The sequence below is a fragment of the Procambarus clarkii genome, chromosome 35 (genome assembly GCF_040958095.1).
Source record: "Procambarus clarkii isolate CNS0578487 chromosome 35, FALCON_Pclarkii_2.0, whole genome shotgun sequence".
Lineage (NCBI taxonomy): Eukaryota > Metazoa > Arthropoda > Malacostraca > Decapoda > Cambaridae > Procambarus > Procambarus clarkii.
The window spans coordinates 27,999,806-28,015,523 of NC_091184.1; the positions used below are offsets into that span (position 1 = coordinate 27,999,806).

The 15,718-nt window shown below is 46.0% G+C and overlaps 1 protein-coding gene and 1 pseudogene across 1 annotated transcript in view; one reads left to right on the top strand and one right to left on the bottom strand.

Moving 5' to 3' along the window:
- LOC123768556 (zinc finger protein 99-like) overlaps positions 1-15,718 on the bottom strand; it is a 213,586-nt pseudogene that overhangs the window by 74,617 nt on the left and 123,251 nt on the right.
- LOC123768457 (frizzled-4) overlaps positions 1-15,718 on the top strand; it is a 79,086-nt gene that overhangs the window by 36,588 nt on the left and 26,780 nt on the right. Inside the window, exon 2 of the mRNA XM_045759010.2 lies at positions 12,341-12,507. Within this exon, the coding sequence (XP_045614966.1) occupies positions 12,341-12,507 (167 nt within the window). The remainder of the gene's footprint in view (positions 1-12,340; positions 12,508-15,718) is intronic.

The following is a 15,718-nucleotide window of genomic DNA, read 5'->3' on the forward strand; positions in this document are numbered from 1 at the left end:
TCTTTTTTCCATCCCCCCTTCCTTCCCAATGCGTTCCCTCCCTCTATGCACTTTGTTTTCCAGTACAATTGTTCATTCTTGAATAGAGGACAATTATTTCTAATCCCTTCTTCCTCCCCCCCCCTCTCTCTCCCTTCCTCTCTCTCTCCCTCTCTCTCTCTCCCTCCCTCCCTCCCTCCCTCCCTCCCTCCCTCCCTCCCTCCCTCCCTCCCTCCCTCCCTCTCCCCCCCCCCTCCCTCTCCCCCTCTCTCCCTCCCTCTCCCTCCCTCCCAGTTATTCTTCGCTTCCTTCATCCTTATTCATTATCATATTCAAATCCTAAGTGATTATGCACGTGTTACGTCCCATTATACCCACTTTATAAGGTTCTGACGACGCCTTTAGTAATTCGGAGCGAGTACATAAAAGGTGGTTGCACGCTAATTATATTCCCTCACGCGCGTGCGTTCCGTTGGGTCGCCTCGTGCGTGGTTATACCCGGTAATACCCGCCTTGAAGCGTATCATCTACGCATTATGCGTCGCCATACACCATCCGCCCCCCCCCCCCCAACCCCCTTGACACTGAGTGGGTTATATCCTCAGTATACTCCTCTACGGGCCATTATACCAACACTGTAACAGTTGTTGTTGTTTAAGATTCAGCTACAAATTTCCAAGTAGCACGGGCTATGGTGAGCCCGTAGTGGGACTGTGACAAGAGTTCGGTTGGACTGTTATACCCCCCGTGTTATTGTCCATTAGCCTCACGTCGCTCCTGACATACCCTCCGTCTCGTTATACTCCGTCATGGGCTATGCTGCCTGCGCCAGGCTCTTTAGTATGGCAGCTGCGCATGACTAGTGAACCGTGAGTGGGTAAGCTACGACTGGGTAAGCCTTCATGGGTTAAGGTAAGCGTTCATAAGAGGTAAGAGAAGGTAATCAACACACCTGGCTAGGTTTTGCATTAATAGTACCAAAATGTACTACATAATAAGTACTTTAAGGTACTTTTTATCCTTGGACTGGTTAAGGTTAGGTTAATGGGAGGCCAGAGTGGGCTAAGGTTAGGTTAGGTTAAGCTAAGGTCAGTGGTGATTGGTTGGTTAGTGGCCAGGGATTGGTTAGTAGTGAAGGAGTGGGGGATTGGAGTGAGGAAGAGAGACAGGGGTGATGGGTGAGGAACTGACAGGAGAGAGAGAGAGAGAGAGAGAGAGAGAGAGAGAGAGAGAGAGAGAGAGAGAGAGAGAGAGAGAGAGAGAGAGAGAGAGAGAGAGAGAGAGAGAGAAAGACGGGGGAAGAGAGAGAAAGAGAGAGAGAGAGAGGGAGAGACAGACAGAGACGGGGGAAGAGAGACAGCGACTAGTCTCCTTAACAGTTTCCAGTTTAACACAACAATTGATGCAGTTTACACAGTTGTTTCTATATGCAAGCTATGATTAGCAAAGCTGAATCAGTCTGGAGGCTGTAATTTACGCAGACATTTAATAAAGCTATATGTCAAAGAGCTATCATATCTGGGTAATTATACCCCCACGCTGAGGTATAACAGCCGCCGGGTACCACAGGTCATATCACGCAAGCACCACTCACCGATTATATCGTATAATAATTAGTATGTCGTAGATTTCACCGGCGATTACCACGGCTCAGTCATTATATCATCACATTATATCTGGCCAGTATACCCCACGCTGAGTATGACGGTGGCTTCGAAGCTCATTTCGGACTGCTGTACAAATCCACAAGGGCCGTGACGAGGATTCGAACCTGCGTCCGGGAGCATCCCAGACACTGCCTTAATCGACTGAGCTACGACAGGGTATAAAAAAGAGTTGAAACCGAAGTTCTACTGAACTTACTAGATCCCGTAGCCTCTCCGAGGCACAAACTGCTGTAGTTAAGACACAGTTCACGTTGAACTGAACTATATGTTAGTATGAACTATATGAACTGATTATATGTTAGGTGTGTGTTCATTGGTGCTCGTTTTCCAGAGGTGTCAGCTATTGGGGTATTGCTTTCAATTACTGATGCCCAACCACTTGGGCTGGACGGTAGAGCGACGGTCTCCCTTCAAGCAGGTCTGCGTTCAATCCCCGATCGTCCAAGTGGTTGGGCACCATTCCATCCCTCCATCCCGTCCCAAATCCTTATCCTAACCCCCCCTTTCCCAGTCCTATGTAGTCTTAATGGCTTGGCGCATTCCCTTTGATAATTCCCTTCCCTTTCAATCATTGAAGATAACATTTAAAATGTTTGAAAATAAATGTTTTTCTTATATACATTACTTTTGATAATTGATTTAGTGTATATTATGTAATAAAATGTTTGGACTAGTAAATGTAGCTAAAATAAAGTATTTATATAACGTAAAGACTTTTGCACACTAAACAGTAATCAGTTTGGCTCATTTAAAAAATAAAAAGATGATGACAGTTGTTGTTTAAGATTCAGCTACTAGGAACAAAAACTTCCAAGTAGCACGGGCTATGGTGAGCCCGTTGTGGACTTACCTGGCACAGGAGCGGGGCTGTAACAGTACATTGCGTTGTGATGACAGGATCCGAGAGACGTAAATACGAATGACGACAGACACTTAACAGGTGCGGAGGCCTAGGTTGTCTGCCTGTGGTTAGTTTGTCGGATCGATATCCTTGCGGCCCGGTCTCTTTTTTCGGCAGGGATATTCCTACGCGAGCCCTAAGCCTCTGGCTGGCCCACTAAGTGTTGTTTGTTTCTGTTTTACTTAGGCGGAGTATGAGTATTTATGACTCGTATGGTCGCTTCAGTAAGATTTTGTGCCATGTGTTTAACAACTTTTTCTGCTCTATTGAATCTAAGTTGAAATCTTAATGGGTTTGTAACTGTGCACTGTGTTAGATAATGTTCCTGTGGGCTGTCGGGCATTTCTCCGCAATGCTGACATTTCCTCTCATCTTCCGGAAGCTGTAAGTCTATTCCCCATGCCCATGGGTATCCAAGCCTGATGCGATGTAAGTGTACTTCTGTGACCAGGCCTCCTGGTTGATGGTCTGATCAACCAGGCTCTTAGACGCCTCTGCTAGCAATCTTGTGTACGAATCACAGTCCAGTTGATCTGGTATCCCTTCGAGGTGTATCATTTTCTCTTGAGCACCGTGAAAGGTCGGCTAGTTATGTCCCTTATATTTTAATGGAGTGCGTTGAAAAGTCTTGGATCCTTGATGTTGATAAAGTTCTCTCTCATCGTACCAATTGCATCTCTGTTTTTCAGCGGGGCTATTTTCAATGACATGCCTCCTGGTGTCGTGTGGTGGTCTTTGTGCGTGCAGATTTTGAACCAGTCCCTCTTATAGTTTCCGATTGTATATTATTGTGTATCTCTCCAGCCTGCGCTCTAGAGAATACAGATTTTGAAATCTTAAACGTTGACGCTAATTTAGAAGTTTTATTGAATGAATTTGGGCAGTAAAAAATGACTTATCACAGTGATTCACAAAAAAAAAAAAAAATTCACACCAAAAAAATCACAGACTCAAGTCGATTGTCTGACAATCGACTTGAGAATGGTCCAGGACGGACCGAAACGTCGTCGTCCCTTCCCCTTCTAGTGTGTGGTCTGGTCAACATACTTCAGCCACGTTATTGTGACCCCTCGTCTGCATCACTGCCCGTTCTTCGTGTCAGCAATCTTTCCAGCGTTGAATGAGGCTGTTAGTGCGAAAAAGTATTCCTCCCAGGAGAGCAATAGTGACTTTAAAAACTACCGTCACTAATTGGCATCTCTGTTTGAAAAGTTCTAGTTATCCAACCTGTCCTTTTTCCTGCAGTTGAGACAGCTATGTTTTGTAATTTGAAAGTAAGAGTCTTGCGCCATGACTACTCCCAGATCTTTTATATTGCTTTTTCGTTCGTGTAATATGACTGCGTTTTATTTGTGGCTTCAGTTTTGATATTTTCAGTTTTACCATAGCACATGATCTTTCATCAAGTCTGTATGTGGTGTTTACTTCCAGTGCATCTAAGACCATCCATTGTGGTCCTGCCTGGGAACAGATGGAGGAGCGCCCTGTTCTGAAGCAGTGTTGCGTTGCTATGTAGACATTATGAGTCTGTATAGACTGTCATTGTACGTCTTGGCACTCTTGCGAAGATATTAGTGATAAGAACAAAGGCAACTGCAGAAGGCCTATTGGCCCATACGAGGCAGCTCCTATTCTATAACCACCCAATCCACTCAACGTGTTAATGCTATTGCCTCTGTTGTGTTATGAAAATAGCCTCCGCACTCCATCCCTGGAAACACAAACCGTAACTCTCTCTAATTTCCGCTTGTTACAACGTGTAATAAAGTTGTTACATCTTGGCTTAACGTGTTTATGACGTATTAGAACGTTGTTACAACTTGCTTTATTGGTTGTTATAACTGGTTAGGAGGTGTTAAAACTTGTTCGAACGTTGTACCAACGTCGTAGTTACGGTGTGTGTTCCTAGTTCACATGTGAACTAGGAACTATATAATATGCGATTACTGTACTAAGTAACCACTGGAACATGTTCCTTGTATCTTTTATAAAAATGTATTATTATGAGCGGTTCTATTAAATTTTATTTATGGTTTCAAGGTTGTACCCCAGAACGTTGGCCTCGGTCTCCATGTAATATTTAGGTCAATGCTAGAGAGTTATTTGCAATTCTTTGCCGAGTATAACGTTTCAGGAGGTCGAACCTGGGGTGAAAACGCACGGCTATGCTGTGAATGACTCCCTCAAAGTCCACTGTGGTTACAGTGACATCAGGAGTGGGAGTAGAAATTAGTATTACGCGCGCGAAGAACATACATGGGTTGAAGGGTTTCAGCGGGTTCAAGGGGGGGATGGCCCACTGAAAACAGGAGACGCTGCTGTAATCTCAACATCTGCCTTAGGCCTATTATCATCAGTGAATATTCGGTTTTATTTAAGAATACAACACTAGAAGTTGGATCAAAATACAAAGCGGTTTTTGCTTTGTATTTAGTATATAAGAATATTTTTTATTTCAATTCCGCAAACAGCTTTGGTTTGTATGATGTATGATGGTATAAACTGTAACTCAGTGATGTATATATTATGTCTGGTCCCTTTCTTTTCCAGGAGAGAGAGAATGGAGCATTTGGGTAATTGCTAAGAATTTGCATCTGGTGATTTGTAGCCTGTACGAGGACGATAATTATTTTGGGTATTCAGTTGTGACAGCCGGCAGTCTTACAGTAGGCTATCATTTGTGGTGTTGAGCAGCTTACAGTGCAGATAATAGCGCCGTTAATGGGCAGTCCAACCCTCTCCACCCCCTCTCTCTGTAACCTGTTTTTTTTTTTACTCATGTATGAAATGACTGTACTCTTGTATCCATATTTCATCGTCAGTGTACTCTTGTAACCGTATTTCATCGTCAGTGTACTCTTGTAACCGTATTTCATCGTCAGTGTACTCTTGTAACCGTATTTCATCGTCAGTGTACTCTTGTAATCGTATTTCATCGTCAGTGTACTCTTGTAACCATATTTCATTTTGACTACTCGGTACACAGTGAGTACCAGAGTACAGCATACTCTTGTACTCGCTACTTCCTGTAGCGTATACACCCCTCCCCCCCCCCCCCCCCCTTTCCAGTACTTCCAGCGCTCCAGCTGGAGTGACCAGAAGTCCTGAACCCTAGACACCCTGACCTCTTCATTTGCCATTCTGTAAAAAAATATATATTCAACCTAACCAGAAACGTGAGAACCCCCATCAACCAACCTAACCTCTATTGAGTCCGATGCATAGAAAATGTGGATATTTGTGAGCCGGTACTATTTATAATTTGGGGTGCATTTGTAACAATGTTTACTATGAAAACGGGACAGATTAGTTGACTTGCTGGCCTAGAATCTTCAAACTAAGAGAAAAGCACCAATTGTATTATTTTGTATCAGGGAAACATTCAATTCGACTCTCCAATATGGGAAGTGTGTCGTATATATTAATCAACCAGGCTGTGATTCATACGTCAGGCTGCGAGAAGCCGCGTCCAACAGCCTGGTTGAGCAGTCCAGCAACGAGGAGGCCTGGTCGACGACCGGGCCGCGAGGACGCTAAGCCCGGGAAACACTTCAAGGTAACTTCAAGGTTTCCGACGTGTGTTCGTACATTTGGACTCGTGGGTTATTTAAATCTGACTCAGGCTTGTAAACTTGAGAAGTCTAACAGTCTTGTATGAGGGGAGCCGGGCGGCCGAGCGGACAGCACGCTGGACTTGTGATTCTGTGGTCCTGGGTTCGATCCCAGGCGCCGGCGAGAAACAATGGGCAGAGATTCTTTCACCCTATGCCCCTGTTACCTAGCAGTAAAATAGGTACCTGGGTGTTAGTCAGCTGTCACTGGCTGCTTCCTGGGGGTGGAGGCCTGGTCGAGGACCGGGCCGCGGGGCCACTAAAGCCCCGAAATCATCTCAAGATAACCTCAAGATATCACTCATTAGGACTATCATCAATTAAGTATAACCTTATCCTAGGCTATCGCAAATTCGAGAGCCTTATCGTACACCTGCATTATCGTTAAGTGTAAATTAAACGTCGTACATCTTTCTTAAGAATAGTTTACACACACACGTGATGATTCATCTCTTATCTTTGCGTATACTCCATCACCTGACACACTGATACGTATCTGCGTGTTCCAGTGCGGGTGTTCTGACGCAGTATTCATTCCGTCATGAAATGTAGTGGTACACGAAATCTCTCTTCTTTTGTTTTTGTATTTTACCGGTTGTTGATACCACCCCCACCCCCCCCCCCCCCTTAGGGTAAATCAGAGAAACAACAACGTTGATGTAACGTGGAATTATCGTTGATAACGTTGATTGTTATGTTTATAACTGGTTTAGGCGTTGGTTGTGACGGCCACTCCCCCACCCGCCATCCGTGTGTTTTGTTTGGGTCGGTTACACGTCAAATGCATAGCGTGGCGAGGCAATTTGTTTGGGTGTTTAAATCTCCCGCAAGAAGAATACAGTGTCTCGCTGGCATATTGTCGGCGTCGTCATTTTGTTTTCATCAGTAGTTACGAAAAATAATCAAGAAGAACTGTAACCAAATAGAAGGGGAAGGGAAGGGAAATATCAGGAGGAAAGTGCCACGCCATTACGACTATATAACACTTGGAAGGGGTCAGGATAAGGTTTTGGGATTGAACGGGGGAAAGGAATGGTACCCAACCAGATCGGAGTGTTATAGAGATTACACGACAAGGAGCGTGATAGAGATACCACTATCACGTACCTAACTATAGCGAGTACCATCAAAAGACGTCATAGATTGGCACAGAAGCTCTTGTTTATAACACAGCGTGTCGATCTCCAGTGAGGGGTGGGGGAAAAAAACCACTGACAGAGCACTGGGATGGCAGAGCTATATATAGTAAGATGATGATGCCAGTCGTTGCTCACTTGTTATTTCTAGGCCCCGGGAGGCACCTATACTGCTGTTGCCACTTACCACCCAACCTCCCAATTATTTACACTACTCCACTGTTCTCTCCCTCGCTCTGGGAGATATACATCTCCAAGCATGATTGAATTGTTCTCTTTATCGGTGTGTGCGCCGCAACTGTGACGGTGTTATGGTCGTGGGAACGCGGGTCTCGTCCAAGTGAACTGCGACAATGATGACGGGCGTTGGGGGGGAAGAAGGGTGTCGTCGTCTTGAAGCGACAAATCGTCATCGCCGTCGTCGGCAGTGTAATTTCGGCCGCCACCGTGGCATTAGGCGATGCTCTAACTTCGTAATTGCCACACACAGCATTAATAACCAATTGGCCACGGATGATCACAATAAATAATGGCAAGGGCGCCATTGTTATCTTCCACTTGCTACAGCAAAATTGGCTTCTAGTAAATTGAAGTAGTAGGTCCGGCCTGGCAGTCGCTGTGGACTATCTGGTAATGACTTCCTGTGGCTTTTAAGACTTCTCTTGGCGCTCCTCCACCGTCTGTTGTTTATTTTCTCTCGCGCGTTCTTCTCTTGTTTCCTTGGTTGTAGTTTCCAGGCTTTCAGACTTCTGCTCTTGTTACGTACATTTTCTTTCTTCTGGCTCTTGGCTATTGTGGCTTGGGCGAATTGTTTAATTGTGGCTTGGGCTCCTTTGGAGCTGGTGGCTGGTTCAAGTGTTGGTGACTGGCTGTGATGGTGACTGTGGTGTTGATGGTGAATGTGATGATAGTGACAAGCTGTAGTGTTGGTGATGGGGACTGTCTGAAGTTAGCAGTGACATTGCACAATGGTTTCTGTGGTGCTGGTGGCCCTGGAAACGTACAGAGGCGAGCACCCGATTTGATTTCACTGTGGTGTAGGCAAGTTTCCCGCGTATAACCACGCTCCACCAGCTTGTCGTAAAGAGCCACCTGGTTCACACACATGCTACTAAGTACAGGAGAGAGATATTCCTTCCTGTTCCACTCAGACTGTGGTAGTAAATCCAGCCCCAGGAATGGCTCTTGTATATACGTCCGGTGTCTGCACCTGGAGTGAGCAGTCTGTTCTTGCCGAGGACCTGCTCTAAAGAGAGAACTCAAAGCACTATTTTCAGCTTCTTTGCTGTGACATACTGTTAGTGTCCTCTGCTTTCACATACTGTTAGTGTCCTCTGCTTTCACATACTGTTCGTGTCCTCTGCTTTCACATACTGTTAGTGTCCTCTGCTTTCACATACTGTTAGTGTCCTCTGCTTTCACATACTGTTAGTGTCCTCTGCTTTCACATACTGTTAGTGTCCTCTGCTTTCACATACTGTTAGTGTCCTCTGCTTTCACATACTGTTAGTGTCCTCTGCTTTCACATACTGTTAGTGTCCTCTGCTTTCACATACTGTTAGTGTCCTCTGCTTTCACATACTGTTAGTGTCCTCTGCTTTCACATACTGTTTGTGTCCTCTGCTTTCACATACTGTTTGTGTCCTCTGCTTTCACACTGTCTCCCAACTCTGCTCCTTCCATATCCACTACTGACCAAATACGCCACAATCCACATGGTCTCTATCAACACTTCGAGTCTCTTTCTCCTACATTTCTACCCTCAATTATCTTCACTCCCCCCCCCCCACCACCCCCTCAACATATCCTTGCTCCGTTTCAAGTCGAACCATTCTATTCTAATCCTTCTTTCACATCTGGAACCTCTCACAAACCCACTAGAACCCTTTCCTATCGACTTCCAAACCATAAGCCTCAATCTAGAACTGATCTACAACATCCCTTGATCCAAACAACGGGAATCCAAGCTGAATTCCAGATCCAACCTAACCCCATGGTTGAAGGCAGCTATTCTAATCCTTCTTTCACATCTGGAACCTCTCACAAACCCACTAGAACCCTTTCCTACCGACTTCCAAACCATAAGCCTCAATCTAGAACTGATCTACAACATCCCTTGATCCAAACAACGAGAATCCAAACCGAATTCCAGATCCAACCTAACCCCATGGTTGAAGGCAGCTATGATGGAAGGTACTGTGGAGACGGAGAACTTTAAATTTAATTTCTGACATACCAACTATGAGGGACTGATAAAAAAAGAGCAAACGAACCAAGTGACCGGAGTTTTAGACACTTGCCTCTGCATTATAGCAAGAGTGAAAAAGTTCAGGAGCACCTGAGTGAATACACATTTCTAACAAGTGCCAAATAGTGCGGATATATACCAGAAGGAAGGAATGCAAAATGCAGGTTAAATTAATGATTAAACTTTGGAGCGCGTGCCACTGAGATGGCAGATTCACACACATTTTATCCAAGGAAAAATACAAAGGACAAGTGAAAACGAGACAGACTGTACTTTACAATGCCCACGAGACTCCCAAGCGTCCGTGACAAGTGTACATTGATATAAAAAAAATAACACATACTGCATGGGGGAGGTAGAAACAACCTGAGTGATAAGAACCGAGTTGCTACTTATGGGGGACTTCAGTTGACCAGACCACACACTAGAAGTTGAAGGGACGACGACGTTTCGGTCCGTCCTGGACTATTCACAATCGACTTGAGAATGGTCCAGGACAGACCGAAACGTCGTCGTCCCTTCAACTTCTAGTGTGTGGTCTGGTCAACATACTTCAGCCACGCTATTGTGACTGCATACGGGGGCTTCAGCCAAACAAGAAACTCTGAAACAATGGATGTGCAGTGAGAACACGCAACTGAGATGAGTAGATGGTATAGAGAAATGGTTTTCGGTTAAAGCGGGGAAGAGAACCGGTCACTGGTAAACCACTTTTAGTCTCCCTAAGGCCAACTAAATGGTTTTCGGTTAAAGCGGGGAAGAGAACCGGTCACTGGTAAACCACTTTTAGTCTCCCTAAGGCCAACTACTGACCTTCCCCTCATGGTGCAACCCACAACAGTTGCTTTACTCCCAAATACCTATTTCCTGCTAAGAGGGAATTCTCGCCCTACTCTTATCAAACTCTGAAACATTCGGCTGCTAACCAAACTGTGCCAACCATTCGATATAGTCGGGAAGGCGGGCTTAGGAGCTGAAGCTCGGGCCTGCAAGTTTATCAGGACAAGCACTGACCACCACCCTCTCATATCTCTCTTCCCCGTTCCACATTCACCGTCTTTATCACCCTTTTCCATCACACTTGTGTATATTGTTCCCTAATCATCCCCATCTTTATTGGTGTCTCCTACCACCACTATCATCAGCCGCACGCTATTCTGGTTTAATCATCATTCTCTCCATTTCTCATTATATTGTTTGGGCCTCAAACTGCCACGTCCTAAACCAATAATCATCCCCAGTATCTATATCTCACTTTATATCTAACTGCCTCTTTTGCGCCAAGCGTTATTTTGCTACAAGATATTTATCGCAGATTGTTAGCGCTGGGATTCTTATTCTTGCCATTATTTTGAAAGTTGGTGCTGTCTGAAGCCACACGATTCTTGTATTGATAAGTGCGTGTGTGCGTGTGTGCGTGTGTGTGTGTGTGTGTGTGTGTGTGTGTGTGTGTGTGTGTGTGTGTGTGTGTGTGTGTGTGTGCGCGCGCGTGTGTGAGTGAGTGTGTGTGTGTGTGCGCGCGCGTGTGTGTGTGTGTGTGTGTGTGTGTGTGTGTGCGCGCGCGCGTGTGTGTGTGTGTGTGTGTGTGTAGTTTTCCTGCCTGCCTCCCTCTCAGTTATCAAAATCTTCATCTTGGTCGTGATTCTCAGCCACTAACACATCAACACATTTTTGTTGATTACAATAATCACGCCTCAAACGCCTAGCTTGTTTAACTACTCGAATCAAGAACAGTCCGCCAGTTTCAGCGACTGGGCGCCTTTGCAATCTCTCCTGAGTTGCTTGCATTTAACGGAGCACAGTCCAAATGAACTTGTAAATTCCAGGTAAACCTCCAATGGGCCGTTTCTCTGCGTTAACGATAGCACCTGCTGTTTCTTCGTGGTGTAAACTCCAGTTCCGTTCGTGATACAAATTTGAGATATCTTCTTTCGTGATGTAAACTCCAGATAAATTGGTCTTTGAGTATCTTATGCCTGTGTGGTTAATAGTTATATTGGCAGAGAGACGCTTACGCCTCATGCGAGGCTGGCTAACATCAGAACTGCCTTTAGAGACTTGTATAAGCAATGTTGTTATAGATTCAGCTACTGGGAACAAAAAGTTCCAAGTAGCACGGGCTATGGTGAGCCCGTAGTGGACTTACCTGGCACAGGAGCGGGGCTGTAACTGTTGTGTGTGTATAAGCAATCATTCAGAACCTTATATACCACATATGTAAGGCCAGTCCTGGAGTATGCGGCCCCAGCATGGAGCCCGTACCTTCTCAAGCACAAGACGAAGCTATAAAAAGTTCAAAGCCGCTAGACTAGTCCTAGAACTAAGAGGTATGAGTTACTAGGAAAGGCCGCGTGAATTGCACCTCACGTTGCTGGAAGACAGAAGAGTTCGGGGATACGTGTTCACCACACATAAGATTCTTGGGGGAGTTGATAGGATAGATAAGGACAGATTACTTAGCACGGGTGATACACGCACAGGGAGAGACAGGTGGAAACTGAGTACCCAAATGAGCCACATAGACATTAGAAAGAACTTTATGCGTTAAGAGTAGTTAATAAATGGAATGCACGAGGAAGTGATGTGGTGGAGGCTAACTCTATACATTTTCAAATATAGAAATGATAGACCTCAATAAGCAGAGCTTATTGAGGTCTATCATTTATTGAGGTCTCTGCTTATTTAGGTCTGGTGCTGCAAAGAAACTAACTCTGCCCCCCTCTAGTTCTTCAGAGAAACTAACTCTGCCCCTCCTAGTGCTGCCAGGGAACTTAACAGCGTGTGTTGTTGTGCTGCAGGTGGGTGATGCTGTGCGTGTCGTGGCTGCTGCGGGCCTGGCGGGGATGGAGCCACGAGCAGATCCTCCGACACTCCTCCTGGTTCCACGTGGCCGCTTGGGGAGTGCCCGCCGCTCAGGCCATCGTCTGCCTCGTCTTCAGGAAGGTCGACTCCGACGAGCTCACAGGTATGTGTCAGTTTGCTGGAGTAGAACTGGTTGGGCAATGTTGGCTGGAAAACTGAGAGGGGGGACGGAGGTCTGTTGGTGGGGTAAATGGGAAGGGATAAAGATTTGTTGGCGGGGAAAAGGCGCCGTTAGGAGTCTGTTGGCGGGAAAAAGAAGACGTTAGAAGTCTGTTGGCGGGAAGGAAGGACGTGGGTAGGCCTCGACCAGGCCTCCACCCCCCCAGGAAGCAGCCCGTAGCAGCTGTTTAACTCCCAGGCACCTATTTACTGCTAGGTAACAGGGGCATCAGGGTGAAAGAAACTTTTGCCCATTTGTCTCCGCCTCCACTGGAGGTTGTTGAAGTAGCCTAGTGAGAGGTTGGGAAGTCATGTGGGTTGACGAGGGTTGACTGCTGGGTTGTGTTTGTCTTAAGTCTTGGGGCTTCACCATCTTTACAATCTCTCATAACTAGTTATTAACTTATCCCCAAAAGATTTATACTCATTGATCACCTTGAACGATCTTATACGTCACATTTCGGAAACTTGTAATATATTAATATATACCAATTAGTTTCTACAATCACGATTGATAAATACTCAAATTAATTCAGTGGAATCACTTCAGAAAGTATTTCAAATAATGTAGAGCTCGGCCACCAAGCTTTCCCCTAGACCAAACAGGGCCAGGCAAGAATGTAAACAATGGCGTTAGTCACTTGTTTCCTCGCTATTCAACTCTATTGTCAGGAACCTCACGGGAGGAGAGTAAACACCCCTTCCTCCGACCCGTGTGATAACAACCTCTCCACTTGTGATGCAAACACCCCTGAAAGGCCATACTGTCAATACTAAGTCTTGTGTTTACCTCCACCTTCACCTTGTGTGAGGGGAAGGGGAGGCGAGCCACCTGTCATTCATAGCCGTTACCTGTCATTCATTATTCATAAACTGACAGCGCGATGATCATAATATCTGCAGAAAACTGGCGTTAGTCACTGCCTTTCCCTAAACATTTTGTTTGTTTAGCGAAGGAGGACTGGTGAGGGGGGGGGGGGAAGGAGGGATGAAAATGGATTTGTGGGATAGTGCAGAATATGAACCAGTGAAGGTGCCGTAGGTACAATCAGAGAACACTGTATAAACATCAGAGGTCCACGGTTGTTCAACATCCCGTCAGTAAGTGTACAAATTATTGCCGGAACAAACGCGGACATGTGCAAGAAAATAATAGATTGGTCAGGCTGCATGAAGAGCCGGACCAATCGAATTGTAGTGGATATGTGGGCTTGCAGCCCGCTCCAAGCAACTGTTTGTTGGGAACAAGCCTTTCCCCAAGTCAAGTTTGACCCTAGATTGGGCTTGGGGAGTAGAACTCCCAGAATCCACTCCAAGTACAATCCAGGGAGTGGGGAGGAACTGGGGGAGTGTGAAGGAACGAGGAGGGGGGATAGATTAGGGAGAGTGGGGAGGTACTAGAGGGAGTGCATAAGAACTTTGGGGGGGGGGGAAAGGGGGAGAGGTTCTACGGGGGTTGGGTCGGAGTGTGGAGAGGGACTAGGGGAGTGGGGAGTTACTAGGGTGTGTTGGGGAGGTACTAGGGGCAGGGGCCATATAAAGTGTGTGCAGCCTAGCCCATCAGTCTTCCCACTGGTAAATCAAATACGAGAAGAGAAAACCCCACGAGAATGTACACAGTACCCAACCATTCCTCAGGGCACATTAAAAAGTGTTGTACATGTAGTGTTAGTACACATTTGTACACACGTACAAAATTCTTGAGTGCAATTGTGTACATGTGTTTCATACGGTATTTTTATGTTCTCGGGAACAAATATTAAAATTGACTAGGGGGAGGGGGTGGAGGCAGGGACTCTGACTTGGGAAAGTGTGGGGGGGGGGGGGATTGGCCCGGGTTTCAGGGGGGGGGGGGCGAACTTGCCCAGTCTTGGCCAATGTTTAGGTTAGTAGACGCAAATATTTATCTCTGGATGCCAACTCACGAACGACGGAAAATATCCAGTGTGGTGTTGTTGCCACCTTCGTCCCCTCTATCCTAAACCCCAACTTATCCCCCCCTCCTCTTCCCCTACCCATCAACCCCCCCTCTCCTTCTCCCCTACCCACCAACCCCCCTCTCCTTCTCCCCTACCCACCAACCCCCCCTCTCCTTCTCCCCTACCCACCAACCCCCCTCTCCTCCCCTACCCACCAACCCCCCCTCTCCTTCTCCCCTACCCACCAACACCCCCCCCACTCCCTGCTGCAGGCAACACCCACAACTTCTTCATGTAACTGAACAAATCCACAAGGGCCGTGACGAGGATTCGAACCTGCGTCCGGGAGCATCCCAGACACTGCCTTAATCATCTTCATGTATTTTTATTTTTTCCATCTTCAAAAGTAGAAGAGAATTATCTGGCCAGATTTAAGTGTAAAGAGTCGTTAAATTCAATAATATACCAGGTAAATTGGTCAAAGATATAGTAGAGCTGTGATTTATTACACTATACAGGAAACGAGCGACCACAGCCTCTAATGTCGTAAATAATCCCACAAAAAAAAAACCAGTTTGAGGAGAAAATAGCTCAAGCGTCGAATTAGTTTTCAATTGTCTTTGTCGAGGTCAGATTAATTATTTACATAAATCCCTTACGAATAAAAATCAATCACTACGAGTTCTCGATATAAATAAGATATATGATATATATATATTATTTACTACATGGTGAGGTCGGGAAAGGTACGAACTCAAGCATCCCACCTAACCCATCGTGGCATATGCATAGAAACGTCAATACACCAGTGGATTAATTTTTACTAATACGTGGCATTTTTAACCGATTGGTTAATTCCGTTAAAATCTGTAGCATATCAGATGAGAGGACAGGTTGTTCCCAGGGTGAGGGCGGAACATAGCGCCCTTTACAGGTGCCTCCCACCATCCCACCTACAGCTCCGCTCCTGTGCCAGGTAAGTCCACTACGGGCTCACCATATCCCGTGCTACTTGGAACGTTTTATTCCCAGTAGGTGAATCTTAAACAACAACACCATCGCATTGTGTTTCAAAAGTAACCTCGAGTTCCTGAGCCCTGAGGTGAAACACACCCCTGGGGGGAGGGGAGGGTTATCTTGAGATGATTTCGGGGCTTTTAGTGTCCCCGCGGCCCGGTCCTCGACCAGGCCTCCACCCCCCAGGAAGCAGCCCGTGACAGCTGACTAACACCCAGG